Source organism: Lipophrys pholis (genome assembly GCF_963383615.2).
Source record: "Lipophrys pholis genome assembly, chromosome: 11".
In the NCBI taxonomy this organism is placed as follows: Eukaryota; Metazoa; Chordata; class Actinopteri; order Blenniiformes; family Blenniidae; genus Lipophrys; species Lipophrys pholis.
Window position 1 is genome coordinate 12,851,203 of NC_137631.1, and position 21,703 is coordinate 12,872,905.

The 21,703-nt window shown below is 41.6% G+C and overlaps 1 protein-coding gene across 1 annotated transcript in view; it reads right to left on the reverse strand.

Annotated features, from left to right (window-relative positions):
- reln (reelin) overlaps nucleotides 1-20,842 on the reverse strand; it is a gene marked incomplete at its 5' end in the record, with an annotated part of 104,464 nt that extends 83,622 nt beyond the window's left edge. Inside the window, one exon of the mRNA XM_080474564.1 lies at nucleotides 20,590-20,842. Coding sequence (XP_080330690.1) covers nucleotides 20,590-20,842 — 253 coding nt within the window. The remainder of the gene's footprint in view (nucleotides 1-20,589) is intronic.
- Nucleotides 20,843-21,703: the final 861 nt, after the last annotated feature.

Genomic DNA, 21,703 nt, shown 5'->3' on the forward strand with positions numbered 1-21,703 from the left:
GTACTTGGTATCTGAATGTGTGTGTGTTTGTGTCCATGTCCATGTGTTTGTCTGTATTGGACATGCTACACCCCTGACTTCAGGGCACACTTCAGTCCATTTATTCCCTCTCCGTCACTCCTGCTTATTAAAGCCTCAATAATTCATCCCACAACTCTTTGTATCCAGACATGTCTGCGTCCGTCCCGGTGTCACAACCAAATGCTGTATTTGGCATGCAGTCTGCTTTATGTAGTTCAACTTTTCTTAGATTTTTTAGTTGGGTTTTTTTCCTGTCATCCAGTCAATGGATAGATGGACATACACATTAGTCAAAGAATAATTGAGCAAGGGATGTCCCAACCACAACGTTTTGCAATTGAGTGTCGGCTGATCCCGATACTGTTAATCCGGCACAAAAACTTCTTTGTATACTGACCTGCAACTGATTTTATAATATAACAAATATTTTTCTTTTTTTTTTCCACAATTGTTCCTCCTCTCCTGGATTTTCTCTTTCATAGGCTCTGCTGAAGATCTGCGAAACTGGCTGAAAAGTAGCAAAATCAATTGAGTGCACAGAGGCGCTAAGCAGTGACATGGAACATTGGACCTCCTGATGTCTGCAGTAAAACTAATAAAGGTCACTTCTTGTTTTAAATAATACGTATGTTTTCACGTACTTTGTTAGGTAGTAAATGTGTTGTCTGAAAAATAATGTTGAGACAGAAAACGTAAAAACTTCACAGTCACGTGATTCCAGATATGCAGTGCTATACAGAGCATTTAAAGCTTCTCTCCATGAAGTGGTTACTGAACACAGGATGAGCATCACTACTCTTGTAGATTTCTGTGCTTTTATGAAGTCATTTGCATAGCTCACGGAACTACGGGAGCCTTATTGGCTCAAATTTGTGGTTTACCCATGGCATTTTGTACGCTAAATATAGCATGTCTGAACAGATTGTAAACGAACTCTGCTTGCTTGTTTACTATTTTATGTCTTATCAAATTTGTTGTATTGAACAAACCTCGGAGGCTTCCACCTCGTGAAACACTGGTATTGCAGGCATTGTAAGCGGCCACTGAACTGTTTTCGCTTTCTACTTTGAAATATTTCCACACTGCTGCCATTTTAGTCACCGTGTTGCTGAAGCTGCAACAGTGGTGTTTTTATATGGCTGTTAATGGAACGTCGCAAGTGGCGATCAGTTTATAGCAGATGTCATTAAAAAAAACATACAAAAAGGCTGAACTGATTTCTCCAATTTGCTGATAGATAATCAATAAAAAAAAAATAAATAAAAAAAAAAGCTAAAATCATGACGAACCAGTACTACAAAGCCAGTCAGGACATCCCTAAATATGTGAAAATGCAGCGCTATTTCTAAATATTAGCCAATCAATGAGTGAGAGAGCCATACAGACATGCACAAAACTAAATCATCAAAAAATCTGCATTGGTTAAAAAAACAACATTAAAAATATGAATGACGTCTTTCTTTATTGTGTCAGCTGTGAGCACTGTCAGATTCTATTAGTATGTACAGCATGCACAAAAAGCTGTATTGTGAGAAAGAAAGATAATTTGCTTGGCAACAGATGCAATACCGTATTCAATCCATGTTGCTAGGTGCATGTCTAACACTGCAAAATCCACAGAAAGCAGTGAAATGGGTCTCATTCAACCATGCAATTTCCATGTTCTTACTGTGCATACATGTGCTACTTTTGCTCCCCAGAATACATTGCCTATTCAACAAAGCCATTGCACGGTGTGGTGAGACATTATATCAGTGTTTACATTATGTTGTATTGATCCAAGGCCGTGGCATGATGCTGTATTTAATGGAGTAATGGACTGAGTTTAATGCACTCAGCTGGAATGGGCTTTACCAGCCTTTATTTACGAAGACAAATAATTTCTACTCTTCCCCTGAATTATATCAGCAAAGTTACACACACTACATTACTTTCCATAGGCACGTTCATACATGCTACACCATTATGAGCAAAAGCTGTTTTTTTCTGTCTGTCTCCACCAGCCCGTTTCTCTCGAGCCATCGCTGACATATTTCTTTGTACTTCATTCCTATGTGAGAAAACATGGTTTTGTCGTTCGTAGCGTCACACCCACCTTTTGTTTGAAGTTGAGGTAGGGTGGAGTACAAGTCCGGGGTATGCAAAACTAGAGGGCGCGTTACAGTCATAAACCAAGAACAGGAAAGGAGGAGGATGGAGAGAAGCGTGGTAGCACAGTAGCCCACATTGGAGCAGTGTTACCTGATCAATACAAATTCAAGATCTAAATTATTTAGACAGGGCTCCAACACCCCTCGCATCAGACAGATGAGCCAATCAGAATAGAGGAGATCAGATCAAATCCAATCACCTGTGGGGTGATGCTACACACACACACACACACACACACACACACACACACACACACACACACACACACACACACACACACACACACACACACACACACACACACACACACACACACACACACACACACACACACACACACACGCACTTAAAGGAAGGCCTTTGATGGTAGCCTTTAACATTCTCGTCCATACTTCATTTTTGAGCACTGTTCATTTGGTTGAGGTCGATGAGGAGCCACAAGGCAGGAATGAGAGCGAAATCTATCACTACCAGTCTCATTCTACACATTGAAAGTTCTGTGTTAGTGGGCATGTGTTTGCACGGGGATAAATCTCATACCGGCGTTCTTTTTGTGGCCAAAAAAAGCAAGTGTCTGTCCAGCGCTGCTCAGTCTAAATGTTTGGCTTTACCTTGTCAACAGACTTCACCTCGGATTTTACAAATCAACAGTACACTCAATAAAAGAACAAGAAAAATATTTTAAATGATGCGTGCACTAACTATATCAGGTTTGGTACTAGGTTTGCACCTGAACCTAGATTGATTGATGACAACAAAAGTTCCACCAGCAACAATTAATGTCTGCATCGTCACAGCAGCCGAATGGGAGGAAAAAAAGCTGAACATGCTTTTTCATGTATATGTCAGTGCGGCACCATATGTGCTTAGTTTTAGTTGCTTTTATGTTGTGAATGTCTATAGGAAGGCGCTTTGAGAAAACAGCGATGAGGTCAGGGTTCAGCAGATCAGTATGCAAATGAACAAGAACGAACCACACGTGGAAGCAAGCCTTCATGTATCCGACTTCAAAAACCACACTGCCTGCGAGTTGTCCAAACAGTGGTCTGGCAAAAACCCTCATTACACTATATGCATAGCACTCACACCCCCATACGGATGCTCCAGCTTTATACTTGAACACACCACAGAGCACATCTCTTGGCCCTAAGCCAGCATGTAATATTGATGATGCGATGTGGTATGCCTCATTATAGACACACACAACCGTGCTACTACTCAACTATTGATGGGCCTGGGGCTTTCTTCACTTCTCAAGATCCACCAGGAGTAATGTTAGGGCACGGAGCAGGATCACACCACACAAGGCAACAAAATACGCTCTCACAAACACAATATCGGCTTTGTCGACAAGTCTCTTGGTATTCAAGCAGACAAGGGCACACACACACGCACACACGCACACACAATGGAGAAATTCGTATCTACAACAATTAATTCCTCAAAAACAAGATTACAAGTATTCACTATTCCAAAAAACATTCCCCACAATTTATTCATGTGCCTGTTTTGTCAAATCAACTTTTGGCTCATTTGTTGGATTAATATTTCATTTAGTTTTACCCCTGACCTTGTGTAGCCACCTGACTATTGAGAACAACAGACTGCAATATTTCTTGATATTCTGAGTCCTGTAAAAACATATTCTACAGGGGAATAACACAATTCTGAGGGGAGACTGTGAATAGGTGTTTACATTTTTACAAGGTACTACATTATGGTTTTATAGTCGTCCCAAAGAGGAAGAGCTGTTACTGTTAGAAAGGAGTGCACCTGTACTGGACAACTAGCTTAGTGGGTTTGTTCTCTTTTTTTGTAGTGCCAACAGTGTGCAACACCTCTCAATGACAGGTGGCTTTAACCAAGTCCTTCAGCAAACAAATAAGGGTCTATTAAGTAGTTTGAAACACCAAATGCTCATACTGGAAGCTCTACGTACGATAATGAAACTTCTTAGTGTATGCTAGGTCAACAAATCATTATAGGCTCCAGAAAAATTGGTCCCAGTGGTGTCATAAAAGCAACGGTAATGCCTCCCTATGGTGCAGCAAAGCGCGGTCCATACTGTGGTTGGCAATGCTTGACGGCATGAGCTCATTCTGCAAGAAACCATGGCAAGGGAGTAGAAGAGATCTTGGCATGACCTGTCAGAGTTCTGAGAGAAAGCCTGATTTACAGCATAAACTTATCCACTTCCATTGAAGTTTCAGTGTGGTTGGCATGGCTTGAACAGCTCACTTCACTGCTTTGTGTACAAACACTCCCTTCAGTCTTCACCACACCCACATTCATAACTTTAACTTTATAAGGTTCAGGAAAACATTAAGAGAAAACCTAAGGCTGGAAACACATGTTTACAAAAGGAGCTTGTAACAGAAGTTGATTTACATTTACACCATGAACTAAAAATACAGTATGCTAGCACGAGATGGACAGTTAGAAAAGGAATTCATGTAATGAATGACAAAGGAAAAAGTGTACCACAAAATGTTATCAATGAAATCCCTTTTTTTTCCAATTGAACCAGCAGGATGCCCTTTTCATTTCCAAATGGATGGAGGTTTTCCTGGCAATGATTTGAATAACGATAGCTGACCATCTGACCCATATCCCACTAGCAGACACACACGTGCCCCAGAGAGGATCAGGAAATGAAGGCCAGGCCATAGGGAAGCTATAGTTCCATCTGTTTCCAGGGCCGTGCCAGTGTCGGGGTGCCACATCACCCCGAGCTTCCTGAAAAGGTTCAAACTGTCAGTCACCTGACAGTGACACCAAGAAGGATATGGCCGCTATTTACAGTCATAAAAGGGGCAGGAAAGAAAACAGTGTATGAAGATATACACACCATCTGAATTATTGAGGTCTGGACGTTTCTCCACAGCTTCAGAAGATTGTGTGGGAAGTGTGTTTCTGCACATATATGTGTCATGTGGTGTTCGAGTCAGGTCTTAGAGGCATCATTCCATTGCGTAACCTTCTGGCACCATCCTGGCCTGCTGGCACTGCCATCTGCTGCTGTGAAATGCTAGATCGCAGGCAACCTATCAGCCACTGAGTTTCTACAGGTCTGCTTAACTAAAACATTTACTACACCTTTTTTTTTTTTTTTTTTCAAAAGCCTGAAAGAAAGCAGGTTATCTCTTGGGGACAGTTTACAGGCCTTTTAATGATCACTGCCAGAGATTACTGTCGATTTCTGTTCACGATCCAATTTGGTCTATTGAGGGTCCACTCTGTTTACCAAAGAGAAGGAGGCTGAGCCTCACTGCCTGCCTAACTTGGCTTCACCCCTGCAACAGCCGTGGAGAAGAACAGGAGCGAAGAGGCAGTTCTGTCACAGGCATCCTGTTCCTCACACATAATCTGCTTCACAATCACACTTAAATGTGCTGCTCCCCTTTGATGCAAACAATGCAGAATGCTTGGATATAAGTAAGTGCAGGAGTCTAAGTTTCTCTCCACAATAATACTCTTGAGTAAATATTTTCCAGATATTCCAAAGTTTTGAGAATCCAAGTTTTTAGACTCCTGGGACTCTCTTTTTGTGCTAGCTTTGTTTTTTAGGAAGTGTCACTGGCTATATGCAAGTAATCCGCAAGTTAGTTTAGCAGTTTATTTTAGTTTTGCAGTTCAACCATGTTGCATACAGATTGAAATTGGACTTGAAAGAAAATCCGAATTCCTCTGGGAAAGCGTGTACACTAATCAACAAAGCAAAATCAGTTTTGACAGAACGTTTCTTCATGTCCTCTCACTGAACATTGCAAGTTCAGAGGATGCACATGTTGTAGTGACAGCTCAAAGGATGTTCTCTTTACCTAAGATTGGGTTTGATACAAATCACCTCTCTTTACTTTTAACATTATTCATTGACTCATTGCACAGAGGCCTCTAACTGCACAGATTCCGTCTTGGTGCCTATGGCTGCATGAGTCCTGTAACCAATACTAAGAAAATGTTGATGCAATGAGAGGAGAAAAGGAGATTGAAAAAAAGAAACTACTGTCAGTACAGAAGCATGGACATCCTAGCATGAGCAACCTCATGCATCAAATACTAATTTCCTGCAAGATTACCAAACAAAAGAATCTTAAATACATTACAAAACAAGCACCATGAAGGGAATACTGTCCAGGCTAAGATGTATAGTTGGTGGTTATTGTGAAGGGTTACATTGTAACAGGGTTCAGGAACACCATGATTCTTTCCCTCTGTCACTTGCTGGCTGCCAGCACTGGAGACTGAGCTGTCCTCATGATTAACACCATGTGTTCTGCAGACAGAGACAAGGTTTCCGCCATTCAGCACTGACAAGTGTAGAATTGTCCGTGTCTTATCAAAGCAATATGCAACATGTTAACATGCTTTCTGGTGCCAATGGGCTTGAAATAAAAACTATTTAAAATGAGATTAAAATATTATCAGCTTCATGAAATTCCAGAGGAAAGCTGCCACTGTCTTCTCCTTCCTGAAAGACAATCCAAGGAATGTAGGAAAACAGTGAAGGCTCAGTCAGCCCCGGGGTAAAATCCAAACCACAGAGACGCACATTGATACTCGTAACCATGGACTGCATTATATTTGTGAAAATCTGGCAAATTCAAAAATAGTAGCCACGTCAATCCCCATGTGAAGTTAGTAGCACTGCCACGAGCATAACACAGAGGGTCCAAAAATTTAGCTGCTTTGAAAAGACAAATGTAAAATTCAATTAGATGTGCACATCTCTCGCCCCATATCATCTGCTCCACTGCGAAATGACGTAATAGAAAGTGATTGGAAAGAGATGAAGGAAAAACTGTTTTACTACAGATTTCAGTGTCTCACACTAGATAACAACAGGCTGCAGTCTCAGTGACCATCTTCTTCCAAGACTGGACTTCCCCCAACAGCAGAAAGCATGGACAAATACTGTACATTTATTAAAGCAAAACCTTCGGACCTTAGACAAATAAGAAGCAAGGACATCCAGTTGGTCCTACCAAAAAAAGTCACTCCTTTTCTGTCTGCTCAACAAACTCTTGTTTTTTTTAAGAAATGTCAAAAGATTGTGAAAAAATCTGTTATCATGATTTGCAACACGGCTACTTGAACTGAATATATCTTCATACAGTTGCATATGTATCTACTAAACACAAACTCAGCAGACAATGCAATTCATTTTTATTAATGTTTCACTGTCCTGCCTTCAGTCTCGGATCAAGGGAAGACAGAAACTTTAACGTCATAACCAAGGCATGCTTGTTCATGTTAAAACAACTGCAGAGCAGACACTCTTCAGTGCCAGCAGTGACTTGGTCATTATGTTTCAAGTATTCAGGACACCCAAAGTCTGCACCGATGTGGTGAAAATTTGTCCTGGAGGCCAGCATATCCAATATCTGTTATGAAAGTGACTCACCTCCACCCAGTGTGCATGCTAATAGCCCAATAAAAGAGGTAATGTAATAGGTCCAAGGTAGGAAGAGAGAACTGCTAATGCAGGCGAGTTTTTCACACTCTGACCTGGCAAAGCAACATTTCTGAAACCAATATGTACACCTTCATAGCAACAACAAAACTGACTGTATTGATTATTTTAATGGGAGCAAATCAGGGCACATTGAACGTTGAAAGGAATGCTTCTCAAGCTTGGTTATGTCTTTTCTACTACTGGGCTGAAAGACTCATTAAAACCCTGAGAATACAGTTACATATGCCTCAAGTTACACTGTCCAGATATAGACAAGAAGTTCAGTCAATCACGACTTTAGCCAGGTGAAAGAGACACAACACAGACTTGTCACATTTTTCTGAGACACAAATATACTGAAAGTGAAGAAAAGTATGTGTCTTGGAGCGACTTGCTCCCTTTTTGTAACAGTGACACAAATAGACACTTCCAAATGAGAAGAAATATACCTTTATTTCATACTGTATATCAAAAATACCACTTTTTCAAAAACAAGCCTGCCGTTTGGTCTTTTGCTGAATTTTCACGCCTGTATTTCCAACATTGCATATTCTCAACTCACTCAGGCTTTAGAGATGAAAGAGAATGAGTAAGTTAGCACCAGGTGCACCTGCCCTCCTCTTAACCATCCTCATGGACTGACACTTCAAACTGCAGTTTTTATCAGAGATTCAGCCTCGACTTTTTAACCGTTTGAGCCTCGTGAACAGTGAAAGATGTGATGCTGACTTCTTGTTGGCCGACAGTAGTGAGCACCACTGCAAAAACAGCTCTGCATTTCTCTCATACAGTACATGAGCATACAGAAAAATTGATTTTATATATGATTCAACAGCAACATTTGGCAGAAAGTGATAGGATTCTGGAATCAGCTTGTTTTTTTTTTATTGCTCTCAGTCGAAAAAGAGAAGAAAATGCGCATGTTTTAATTCTGACCACAATGTGTCCATGTAATTGTAATATAGTAACCTAGTTTTTAATGCTTACTGAACATGAACCTCTGGACCCAGACAAAACCAGACAGCTGCTAAGCCTGCCACCTCGTACTCCTGCATACACCCAAGCAGGCGGAAGATGACAGCAGTCCCACCATATTCACAGATATAATGTCAGAAATATGAATAATAGAAATGCTCACTTTCAATCCAAAAGTTTTATTACTGAGCCGAAAAAACTTATCAAAACTCAACAATAAGAATGAGTATCAGCATCTTTTTACTGTCTCAAAGTAGCATTTAAGGTAGAATTTAAAGTTTGCTAAATAAACATTTTTTAATAAAAGTGCTTCATCAATAGGTTTTATTATTCATTTCTTCTAAAGCTTCTTAACTTACTGTACTAATCAGCAAAGAAACAACTATTTCTATGTGCATAGTACATAGAGATGAATTGATCTTGGCTTCTTTGACTGTGTTTATAGTCAGGAAGCCAGGTGAATAGTGCATTACACTGTGGAGCCATGTCTAGCATGTGTGGTTTTACAAATAATTTGTTGTGGATCAAAGAGAACTGTAACCAATTCAGCTGATGCAAATGAAACGGGTCTCATAAAATCAACCTCAATAAAGAATCATGGAGCGTGCAGGTGATTTGGAAACATGTCGTTTTCCACTGGAAAAAGCCGCAGCTTTGAAGCTCACCAAGAAAAAATACACACACAAAGTTGAAAGACAACATGATAACTGTTATTGAGCAATAAATTTGAACTCTGTTTGGCAAACCCGTGAAAGGACTGAAAGGCATCCTGGGAGCTGGAAGGAAGCGCCTGCCTGTTTTGCTCTCCGCTCCCTGCTCTTTTCTTGGCGTGAAAGTTACAGATTATGGCCAGCAAAGTGAAAAAAAGTACTGACATCAGTCAAAGTCTGACACGCCTTCGTAGCTTTGGGTATGAATATTTGGTGGAGGCAGAGTGACACGGTGATAGGGAGGGGGCCTGCATGGAGCAAAGGGGAAAGATTGATTTTTAATTAACAAGCTGGTTGCCGTAATGAAAGACTAGATGGTCTCTACTGGCAGTGGATCAATGGGGATCGCTTCCCTTGACATCTAGTCTTAATCACACAAGCACAGCTTGGTAAGAATGCACTCATTGCTGTAATTAACACTGTCACGCTCTCTCCATCTCCCCTCATACATCCCCGCCTCTTTTAGGTCTTAACCTCTACCTCAGACCTCTGCTCTCACTCGATAGCAGGGATGGTTCAATTACTCTATCACTGTATCCTTTGCTGTCGTGACATACAGCAGATAAGCAGATGTGTTGTGTCATTGACGAGAACACTGTCAAGTCTATGTTGAGACAATTGGGTGTCGACTGCACCAACTGTAGATGGATCTGGGGTGTTTCCAACCAAAAGCCTACGTCCAGGTTTAATCAGCATTTGCACTTCTGCAAATCTGTTTCAATCCCTAAAATATTGCAGAATTTTTCTACTTCGATGATAACTTGTTTACACTTCGGTGGCTTTGATCATGTCTGCGAACACTGCAACTGCCAAGTACGTTTATCTGACTCACATAAATGTAAAGAAATTCAAAAATAACCCCATATACAAGTGCTTTTAATTAAGAGTTTTGTGAGGGCAGCATTAAATAAGCATGGCATAACATTTTTGGTGAGCTTCTGTGTGTTGATATTAAGACACCACCACATTCATTTAAAAGAAAACATATGAGGCAACAGCAGAGAACCACTGGACAGAAAGAAAGCACTGTTGTCCATAATGGACACTGACAATGTCCCTCGAGTACTGAGAAGAAGGAAGGTGAAATCTCACTTATTCTTTACTCTGGAGCGCTCTCATTCTGAATTTCAGTCTCCCTGCTGAAGTCAGGCACAATCAAACACCTGATCTACTGAGGTGTAACACATGAGAGAGAGAGAGAGAGAGAGAGAGAGAGAGAGAGAGAGAGAGAGAGAGAGAGAGAGAGAGAGAGAGAGAGAGAGAGAGATCTTGTTTTTATCACAATGATACTTGGCAAAATAGTAGAGATACCTGGCGGTATATTAAAGAGTGGAATGTGACATACTGTTAGCACTCTCAACTCAAAGCAGGAAGGTTGGGCTTTCTGTTCCTCACTGTTCAAAAATATGCACTTAGAACTAATTGGTGACTTGGACTGTCTCTCTATTGACCTTGTGATGGACTGGTGATCGTGCCCTGCCTCTTCCACATAGTGACTGGGGTTGGTTCCAGTGTCCCACAAACATGAGATAGATAAAGCTGGATAGAAGATGGAAGGATGGATGGATGTGGAAGTATACCACAACAATTTATAATATCAACAATTATAGACCAACAAAAACAACAGAGAGGTAGGCAGCTGACCGTATTTGTGGTTTACAGAGAGAATCTCAGTGCAGGTTTTAATCCTGAGTCAAAGGTCACTGATGACACATGGACCTGTGGGGGCCGGAGGTCTGACATGTGGGCAACAGCATGGGGAGTGAAGTATTTTCAGGGGAGAAATATGTGTGAGCCTGTGCATGAGCATCAATGTGTAATCTGCCTCTGCCAGCCCGCTGTGTCTTTCTGGGCAGAGTGGGCCTGGCTGTTTGAAGGGGGCTGGTGCTGAATTGGGGAGGGGGCTAATCCGCCTGTGCCACGCGCTGCGTGCCCAGCACCCAGCCAGTTGCACCATGCTGCCTCCTCTGTAGTGGGTCCATTGGAGCGCTACAAGTCCCTCTGAATGCTATCAGCACAGACGACACACTGCCCCCCAAGCAGGGATTACGGTTCTCTCAAGGAAGCTGCCAGGAGGAGGATCTAGAGCAAGAGGAGGGGAAAAGGGAGGAGGATGTATACAATCCTCCAACAGGAGCTCCATTCTCTGAGAGGAAGGGACCATCAGCAAAACTGACATGCCAATCAACCATGGTTAGAAACCCACCCCAGAGAACAACAGAGGGAACCATCAGTTGTCAAAGGCTGGCTGGGAGCCACTTGGTGCTCCTTAAGGAAAATAAACACTACTCCATTGTTATATGGCAGACTGGTTTGAGAACATTAGCATGAGTTTGCATAGAGACAGCAAGCTCTTAATGTCAAGTTCAAACCAGTTATCAGAACTCTCTAAGAACAAAAACTACCAAATTACATTTTAACTTGTTTGTAACTGCAAAGTAAACATCAAAGAGGCAGACAACAGAGAAAAACCGTAATGTAGCAATGAATAATTATTTAGATATATTGTAGGAGGGAGCATCCCCTGGGTTTTTAATTTAAAAACCTGAAGCAGTAAGTACTGCGCAGTTGATATTCATCTTCCCACCCTTAGGGTTCAGACGGTGTTGTGTGTGGGCTCTCTGTGCTGCAGCTCCATTTCTCAGTGTTTTACGGGGGTTACCATCACATGTGATTTCCCGAGAAAAGTATCTGTAATATTAAGCCTTAGTTAGAAATCCATGATCAGAATTGGGCTGACTGTCAAAGCAAATTGCAGTGTTTTTATCCTAAAGAATATTGCACAAAAACATGCATGAGGAGAAATAAAAATGGTTTAGCTTCCCAGTGGAGGCTTCACCGAAGACACTGACAGCGATTAAGCATTTATTGCAATTGTAATTTATTAATCTGCATGCGTTAACCAGTTTGGTTACAGCTGTGAAACTTTCCTCCATGTTTCACCTACGTTTCAACTCTCAGTTCATTACTTCTTGAGCATCAACAGAGAAATATATTTTTCCTCTGGGCAGAATATTTTTCCAAAGCGACATGGTATTATCCAGCACAAAGATTGACTTCTTGGCTGGTTTATTTAGGTTTGTCTCCTAAAGTCCTCTGTACACTTCAGAGTTCATGGTTCAGTCAATAAATAGCTCACATACAGACTGTTCTGTTCGTCCACATTCTCCATATGAACGACCAACTATCAAATTCATGTTTGCTGAATTTATGGCCAAGTTTCTCATAAAACTCTACTGCTCTATATGTAAATATTTCTTTGCCTTTTTTCTAAACATATGTTTTCCAGACCAGTTGCTTCTTTTTTTTTCTTTTTTTTAAATTTTGCACAGTATTACTATGTGTATTTTTTAAATAGCAGTACATTACATGTTTCCAAGCTTCTGGGCCTACACCACATCAGTCACACAGTTTTACTTCCCTGAGTGATCTATACTATACAAAGTAGACACGTCTCTGTATTTGATTTCAGTTGTTGTTAAAGTAAATGCGGCACACGTTTCATTAAGAACTACCTTCTGGCATCAGTGTCTTCACTTTTCTTTACTATGAGCAAACAGTTTGGCCAGGTGATGAATTCTAGGTCTACTAACTAACACACAGAAAATTAAGACACACCCACAAGTTGAACAAATAAAAGTGACACCTTTGGAATAAAAGCAAGGAAAATGTATCAAGTGTACTAATATTAATTATATTTATTACTTCTTGCCTGCTTCATCCAGGCCGGTCCAGGGCAAACTAAAGAACCACATGAGGCCGTGGTGTTTATTTCCTCAGGGCTCCACTAAAGCCAACACACTTAAAATTCTATTAATTCATGTTCATGTCCTGAAGGGCATCATTTCTTACATTTATTTCAAAATAACTAAGCAGTGCCTTCCTAATATGACATAAAATATGATTATTTAGATACTTTATGAACGTTAACTTCTTTAAATGTTGTTCATATGTAAATAAAATGTATTCATTTTTTGTAATTGTAGGTACAAAATATGAAAATATTTAGTTAACATTTGCATGGTTTTCAAAGAAAAAATAAGAATGCTACCAAATGCTCTGTGCTTCACACACATTAAAAAGAATATATTGGAGGAGGTTCATACATTGCCAGGAGCAGAATAATTTTTGCCTGTGTTGTATAAATGTAAACCTCCACACATCAGACAGGGACACCAGGGAAAAGCAGCAAGCCAGCACACACTGTGGGAGCCCAGCTTCGGCACAACACAGTTTGTATTATCAACGGAGAGGCACTCCAAATCAGGCAAACCCCCAACAGACAAGCGCACACTCTAACATCCTGAAAATACTCACAGCCACTCATCTGCCCACTCATGAAAGTTACTGAAAACACAACTCACATTTGCTTGTTGAGAGCTTTCTTGTTTTGGCTAGAAAATGAACCCACTGAAGAAATTGAAAATAAAAAGTAGAGCAGCTCTGTGCCGCTTTCTCCAGATAAGACTGGCGCGCGCGCGCGCGCGCACACACACACACACACACACACACACACACACACACACACACACACACACACACACACACACACACACACACACACACACACACACACACACACACACACACACACCTGCCTGGCGGGGCTCCACTTACTGGCTTCATTTGGAAGTCTTTCTACCACACCTGGCACCATGCTGGCATCATTCTGGCACCATCCGGGCAAAGGCTAACAACAACCGTTATCTAGGAAGATTCACCGTGCTCTCATGCAGTAAATCAATTTTCCAGAAATGTAGCATATAGATGGCATCTGAGCCGTCTCTGCTTTCAGGGGCTGAATTCCACTGCTGCTGCTGATCCGCGGCCACTTTATGAGAACATACAGAAGCACAGACAGAGAAGCGTGTCTGCCACAGCAAGCTTGTTAATGCATCATCACAGTGTCATAGGGTTGTACAGTTTGTAATATAGGCTCAAGCTTGCTGATGTGGAAGCACCCTGACACTGCCATTCAGCACCTGAAAGGAAATAAAAACTAAACTTCTGTTCGAGTTATCATGTCATATGCTGTTGTAACGTCAATACAAAGAGTTGCAATAGCTCGCCGATCGGGACATTTGTGTTTAGCCAGCGGAACATCTGACCTGTCTCTATGTCATGATGGATCACCCACTAAGAGCTGAGTGCTCTGCACATGGCCAAGTGTGCATGTGTGACAAAGGAAAGATTCCCAATGAATATCCATTCTCATTTCTCGCCCATCTGCTCCTTGATATAAAGGAAACAGGCATATCCAGGAGAATACAATGGTTGTTAAATGGTTCATCATTCAGTGTCCACAGAGATGGAACACCCAAACACACCCAGCAAGTCCATACAAACAGTAATACATTTGACACACTTCTCCCCACTCAGTGAAGTGACCCATTCAGACAAAGCAGCAGGAGGCAGAGAGGCTGAGGGGCTGGGAAGCTAATGAATGCACGGGTTCGAACCACTTGAAAGTGCTTGTGTTGTCTGTATGTTGCTTTTCTTATAGTCACAGGAGAGCCCGATTAAACCATTAGCCCCTAGCCCCTAAAGTCTCCCCTCAGTCTTGACTACATTTTCAGTGGCCTTGCTCCCCTAAACTGGTTGTCTTGCAGTAAAAGTAGGGCAGCCTTTTTGACGGTTCACTGACCAATGCCTACTGCAGCGTAAGAAACACTTCAGCTTTTTCTGATCTTTTGAATAGATAAATATAAAATGCTACAATGGTGGCTAGAAAGCCTAAGGTAGACGTAAAATGTAGGTAGAGCAACCAAATCTAATCTGTTGAGAAACAGACCTCTAAACAATGCAGCAGTGACACAAAGTGGTCAGAGGTCACGCTCAGCTGTTCAGTTGGAGGTTAAGTGCTCCAGAAGGTGATGGTGACATCCGAATGGCTGCTGAAGTCACAGCAGATTGATGCCATTTTGGCATTCAATGTACAGGCAGCAGGTGACCATTTAGGTACACATAAATTGAGCTTCATTTTATCACAATCTGGTGAATGGTCCCATATTACCTGCTTTCATGCAGCCGTGTGTGTGTGACCTTCACTACAACGAGACTGGCTAGTGGTTCTACAGACATCAGTCAACGGCACACACTCCCCCAACTATGACAAATAATCAACTTAGCAAATAGATAATGGCCTCTTTCACTTTGCAAGGCACACTAAGTTGTTTCTGGTTTCTGCTGCTGGAGTAATTCACTACACTAATCTGATAGGTTATCACAGGATGAGCTGATGGTATTTTGTTGGGATAGATTTATCTCCAAGTTCCCATTAAGAGTGTTATTTAATAGCAACATCCAAATCTCCTTGAAATGTTGGTTGTTTCCCCGGCCCCCCTCAATCTTTTGCACGTGAAAAGGTCCATGGTTCAGTCACTGCCGTACAAAATATTAACAGATTGGCAATGGGCATTTCAGTTTCCCCTTTTAAATGATTGATGTGCCCTACGTACTGCTGCTGTGTCTGCTATTGGTGGACTCTAGCAAGTATACTACACTGAATCTCACTAAACTGTTTTGGTTCTCCATGATATGTAAAAAATTAGGGTTGTCAAAAGTGATGCGTTAACGTGGCTTAATCCATTTGTCTGCTTAATCTGATTAAAAGATTTTAACGCAATTAACACATCTGTAGTGCAGAATGATTCAAAATACCTAAAACATTTCCGGCAATGCATTTCAAGCATTGTGTCCAAGTAGACTTGCCACTGCGAACGCTGCACAAGTGCAAATGGGCACATGAGCCAGTAGTGACAGAGCAAACTGGATATGGAAGACGGTAAACAAACACGTTGGCCCGCTCAATGGGAAATCTGAGTACAAAAAACCCACGACGGAACAGTTGACTGACATAAAGTATTATGCACACTCTGCAGGATGGAGTTTTCTTTTCACCGAAGCACTTTCAACTTATAATACAACATGAACTCGAAGCACATGTTAGTCAGCTGACTGTTCTCAGTTGCATACATTTTGATACATTTTAGTTTTGAAGATGAGCGAAGTAGTTTATTAAAATGAAGCGTTAAAGGTGTTGAAAGAACACACTAAGGGCATACGTATTTCTTTCTTTCTTGAGTCTGTTTGCTCATGAATAAAACACGATTTAATTAGAAATTTATTATATTTAATCGCCATTAATTTAAACTAATCCTCTGCAACTCTGTGATTAACCCGTCTAAAACTGTTCATGGTTTGACAACACTAGTAAAAACCTTGAATATGGTGCTGCGGGTGAAGCATGAGAGGATCTGCAAATGTTTTCCAGTATAGGAGTGAAGGAAGAAATTATCTTTAGAGCTTATGTCAATTAAAATTTGTGACATTCAGTGAGATAATCTTGATTACACAGCGCAATTTATAGTACTTTTAAAATTTCAATATAAAAATGTTCATCCATGTTGCAATGACACAATCTGTCTGGTCTTAATTCGTCTACTAGCAATGTAATTATAAAATCCATGCAAAACATATAATTTGACAGTGTTTTTATTAACTTGTGTAACTGATCTTTACGGATTTAACCCTCTTATGACTTACTTCATGGGATTGTTAAATTATTTTTTTTTACTTGTACCTTTGCATATCTGACCTTTGAATAGTACCGTGTGTTTGTGACATAACTGGGACTCTGTTGAATTTGATCTGTTATTGTACATTAGACAGTTTTCAGTAATGACTGATTATATCTGCTTTTTGGTTGTTTTTGAATGTTCAAAATATCCTAAAATGTTATGTTTATGAATTGCACACATGCAACATCTTGTCAGCAATTACAGGAATATAAAGGTGAACCCAAAATATATTTCAAGAGAGCCATACAGCTGTAACTGTAACCGTAACTGGAAAGAGGGAATTCAAATGTAGTTCAGTAACCCTCCATATGGAAACATTCGCAAAAATACACATAATACCATTATATATTTTGGAGAATACACGTAGTTGTTTTAATCATAAAACTGATAGAAACAAACCAAATGCTTATATCAACACACACGCATTCTAAAAGTACAAAAGCATGATAAAGAATGAACATCGACAGAAAACAGAAAAAACAAACAATCTCACGGCCTCATTTCTGCTCAAAACCTCAAGTCTCATTTTTTGTGACTATTCAGCACTGACGTTTAGAGGACACTGCTCTGCTAACAACTCCCTCACTCATCTATCTCATTGCTCTTTCTAATAAAGAATTTCAGACTGCTCAGTACAGTGAAATGATGTCCCCACTCGTATTGATTTTAATCTGATGTTTTACTGCAAAGGCCATGATTTCTGATACTAAAACACAGTTTTGTTCTCTTCCATGCCTTCCTACTGCTTTGTCATTTCTTTTTTTTTCCATTTTTCAAAGCAAGTGGACAAGAAAGAACAGAAAAGGAAAAATGCACCGCACGAATAACTGTGTTTAGACACTCGGATCTGGATTTTGTATTCCGACGTTGCCTCTTATAAACATGTGGTTGCTTTATGGAGAACATCTCACATTCCCCCAGCAGTGTTAAAGAGGCAAGACACAAAATGAAAAAGTGCTTTAACATTACTGAAATAAAGAGCTTCTCCTGAGTGTAGCAAAAGTGGTTCAAAAGGGTCGTTTGATTATTTAGAGGACAGACTCAAATCCCAGAGTGACCTTACCTCCTTTTGCTTCTGTCTTTCCTCTGAAAGATAAGGCTCTATGTGGGCAGTATGTGTGTGTGAATGACACTTGGTTTCCATTCGTCTGGTATAAGAACTGACCCTTCAGTCTGAAGGCAAGCACACAAATCTCCACAGATCTTTTCATTTCTCCCTCTTCTTTTCCCCGGCGGTTCAGACCGTCTTTACAGATTTGATTATGTCCACTCCGACTCTGCCAACATATCCGCCCTCACAAACATCTCACAGCGAGCAACGTGGCCTCTCTTGGTCATTTCTTTTTGATAGCTAAATGCAGTAATCTTGTCGACAACACACACAAGTACGGCGTACACAGCCCACACATGGTCTTATCACTCAAAAGCAACAGAGAAGCAAGAGGCAGGGAGGTCAGGTCAGAAACCCAATTACTCTCCGTCCACACAGAACCTTCTCGCTCTCCACCAAACTCGTGAGGTGGATATTTGAGACTCTCTCCTCCTGTCTCTTTTATGAGAGGTCATCCGTCCTTTTTTTTCGAACTTTCCCCCTCTCCGCTAACAACATTTCTCCTTCACAGTCTTTCTTCAGATTTCTTTTCTATAGCCTTTCAACAACCATACAACCAGAATCTCGAATGCTCTCCACCCCCATTTCCATCGACCGCTCTTTCAGTGGTTATATCACACATTTGCTTTTAGAAGATTAAACCAAATGTAATCCAAAACTAAGACTCAGAGAGAACATAAAAAGCACTGAGGGGAAAAAAAAAACAATTGGGATGAAGCAAAAAAACAAAAAAGGTAAAGGATGAATACAATTGCGAGAACACTGCCTATTCCATCACAACCACCAGAACATATAATTTATTTTCTTTCATCTAAAATTTCCTGTCATTCTGCTGTCAGCAGCGCAGACACATGAATGCCGACCCTCAGTCCAACTTCTGGATATGTGGCCATCTTACAACATAATTCCTGCCACCACAAGGAGGCTGGCCATGGCTGTGGTAAGCACATGTAAGAAAGGATGTAACCATCGTCTGGCAGGATGAGAGAGGTGGAAAAGGGACAAGAATTGCTCTTCATTGCACAACTAAGTACATGCGGCGAGCAGCAGTTCACTTGCTCACATGCCGTGTATCCTTCCAATACTGTGCACAGTCAATCAAAATCCCAGAAATCTAACAATGACCTGTCGTCTTATGCCAAAACATGGAAAGAAGAAAGTGAGCAGCTTGGAACCCTGTCATTTTTTTTTTTTGTGTGCAAGCTCCGCTGCTGGTATCTTATCTGCTCAATCCTCTCATCGTCATTTAAATCTCCCCCTACTCCATCCGATCCCAGCCGTGGCCCTATTTAAATCTCTCCCTCCTCCTCGTCCACCACATTTCTAATGCTAATTATTTAAACCTCTCTATGCACTCTATCCCTCCCATCCACCAGCTAGTTATTCAAATCTCTCCCCACCCGCTCTCTCTACAAGCCCGGCCCCAGTTAAAAGGTGCTTGACTGAAGGGTTGATCCGGGCTGTTATTTTCAAACAGAGGATAATGGTGATCCTTTCCTCCACTGTTTTCTCAGGAGTCTCTTATCCTGGATATAATTACTGAAACTATGCTATAAGTATGCTTTCTGAAATCCAACTGTTTATTTGCCATATGAAATTAAACGCAGGGTAATAAATCCACTGCTTTCTGTATCACATTCAGGGAATAACAACAACAGGATAAGTAAAGAATATAGATAATGTATATTTAGGGAGAGAGATAGAATGGCTGAAACATAGTAAATATATATTTTGAAGAGTACAGCAGCATGGGAATATGACCTTAGTCGGTCCGCAATGGCCTGTTTGGGTCACTGTCCTCAGTGTTACAGTGTTTGAGCAGTGAGAGTGAGTAAGCAGAGTCTGGGAGGTCAGAGGGGGATCACGTCTCCAGGACCCAGGTGCCAGCACATCAGTGTGGGAAAGGGAACTCTTATGTCTGAACACAGTTTAGCTTTTGCTTAACCTTCATTTCTATCAGTTAGTGTTTCTTTCTACGGTGTGCTGTTTGTCCATCTCTCTCTCTCTTTCACTCTCTCTCTCTCTCTCTCTCTCTCTCTCTCTCTCTCTCTCTCCCTTTCTACCTCTCATTCAGTTGAAGGGATCGCGCTGTTAGTCCTGTGGAGAAGCCACCTACACATGGAGCATCAGGATCAGAAGAGTCCCACTCAGCATCACTACTTATTACAGTTACATAAATTCTGGTTTCCATCAACAGCCCATTTAAGCTGCACAGTCCCATGTGCACACGCCGCAGCAGTAAATAGTGTGCGAAGTGAAACACCTGAATAAACGTGTAGAGTTCGTCGCGCTTAAATCGAATAGCTCCCATTTATGAGTCTGTTTTCATATCATAATGTAAAATGTTAAAACTTTAACGCATCTTAAACAAAACAGTGAGTTTATTTACACAAGAAGAATTACTTTGAAAATGATACAAAATCACTTTAAAATTAATTCACAATAAAACCATTTGAAAACATTTGCTTTTTTCAAAGATCAATAGTTAAGTTGATAAATTTACTCCCATTGTGTTTTTTTCATGCAACAAAAATGTTCATTTATGTACAAAAAATAAGAAGAGGACACCAATAAAAGTGTGCTCACCTTGGTACTCCTGTCCAGGGGTGTAGGTAGTGGGGTTGCCCGTAATCTGGAGGGTGAGTAGCACCTCTCCCCCACCTTCTGTCACCCCGGCTCCCTCCAATTCTCCGTGATGGGTGCACAGGAAGAAGAATGGGTTGAAACGGGGGTAGAAACTCGCAGGTGGAGCCCCGAAATCCACGTTGCTGCTCCCCAGCACCAGGGCAAGCAGGGCACAGCCGAAAGCACCCCCGAGAGAGGCCCGCGCCATGGCCATCTGCCCTCAACAGGCGAGGGGCTGAGTGGAGGTGGGGAAAGAGGTGAAGAGAGTGATGAGTGGGAGCGAGGCAGGCACAGGTAGAACTCCAGAGGGCAGGCTGTGAAGTCCACAGATCAGTCAAAAGTCCCAAAGTGCGTGCATGAAAGTGTGTGTTTCTCTGTGTGCAATGTGTGTGTGTGTGTGTGTGTGCGGGTGTGGGCTTGGCTGTCAAGAGAACTGTTACTCTGCCTCCTCTCCCTGTCCTACCTCCACTCTCAGGGAGTTCAGAGCTTCGCCTGTGCTGTCCTGCTCCAGCGTTTAAATACCTCACCCCTCCCTCTGTTTCCCTCTCTCCTCCCACCCTCCCTCCCTTTCTCTCTCTGTCTCTCTTTCGCTCGAACACCAGCTCCACACGCGCTATGTGCGCTCTACAAGACGGCCTCCCTCCTCTCTCTCTCATCCGGCTCTTCTCTCCTCCCTCTTCCCTGCCAGTCTATCACTCTGCCTTTTTCCTTAATCTGGCTCTACCCTCTCTTATCTCCTTCTCTTTACTTCTCAGTAAACCACTGTGTTACTCCACATTGCACTCTTGTATCTCTCTCCTGAGACTTTGCCTGTCTTATCTCTATGCATCTGTTAGTTTCTTCATCCCTAACCAGTCCTCTGACAGATCCCTTTCACTCTCTTCTCTCTCCTTTGTCTTTTTGCCCATCCGCCAGACTGTCTCCTCCTCTCCCACCCACTATCACACCTCCTTTCTCCCTCCCTCTTAAGCTCTCTTCACTTTCCTCTCCTTCCCTTTCTCTCTCTCGGCTGCTGGGTCCCCCTCCCGTCTTTCGATTTTCCTGTTTTTCCAAACCCGTACCTCTCCCCGTCTCC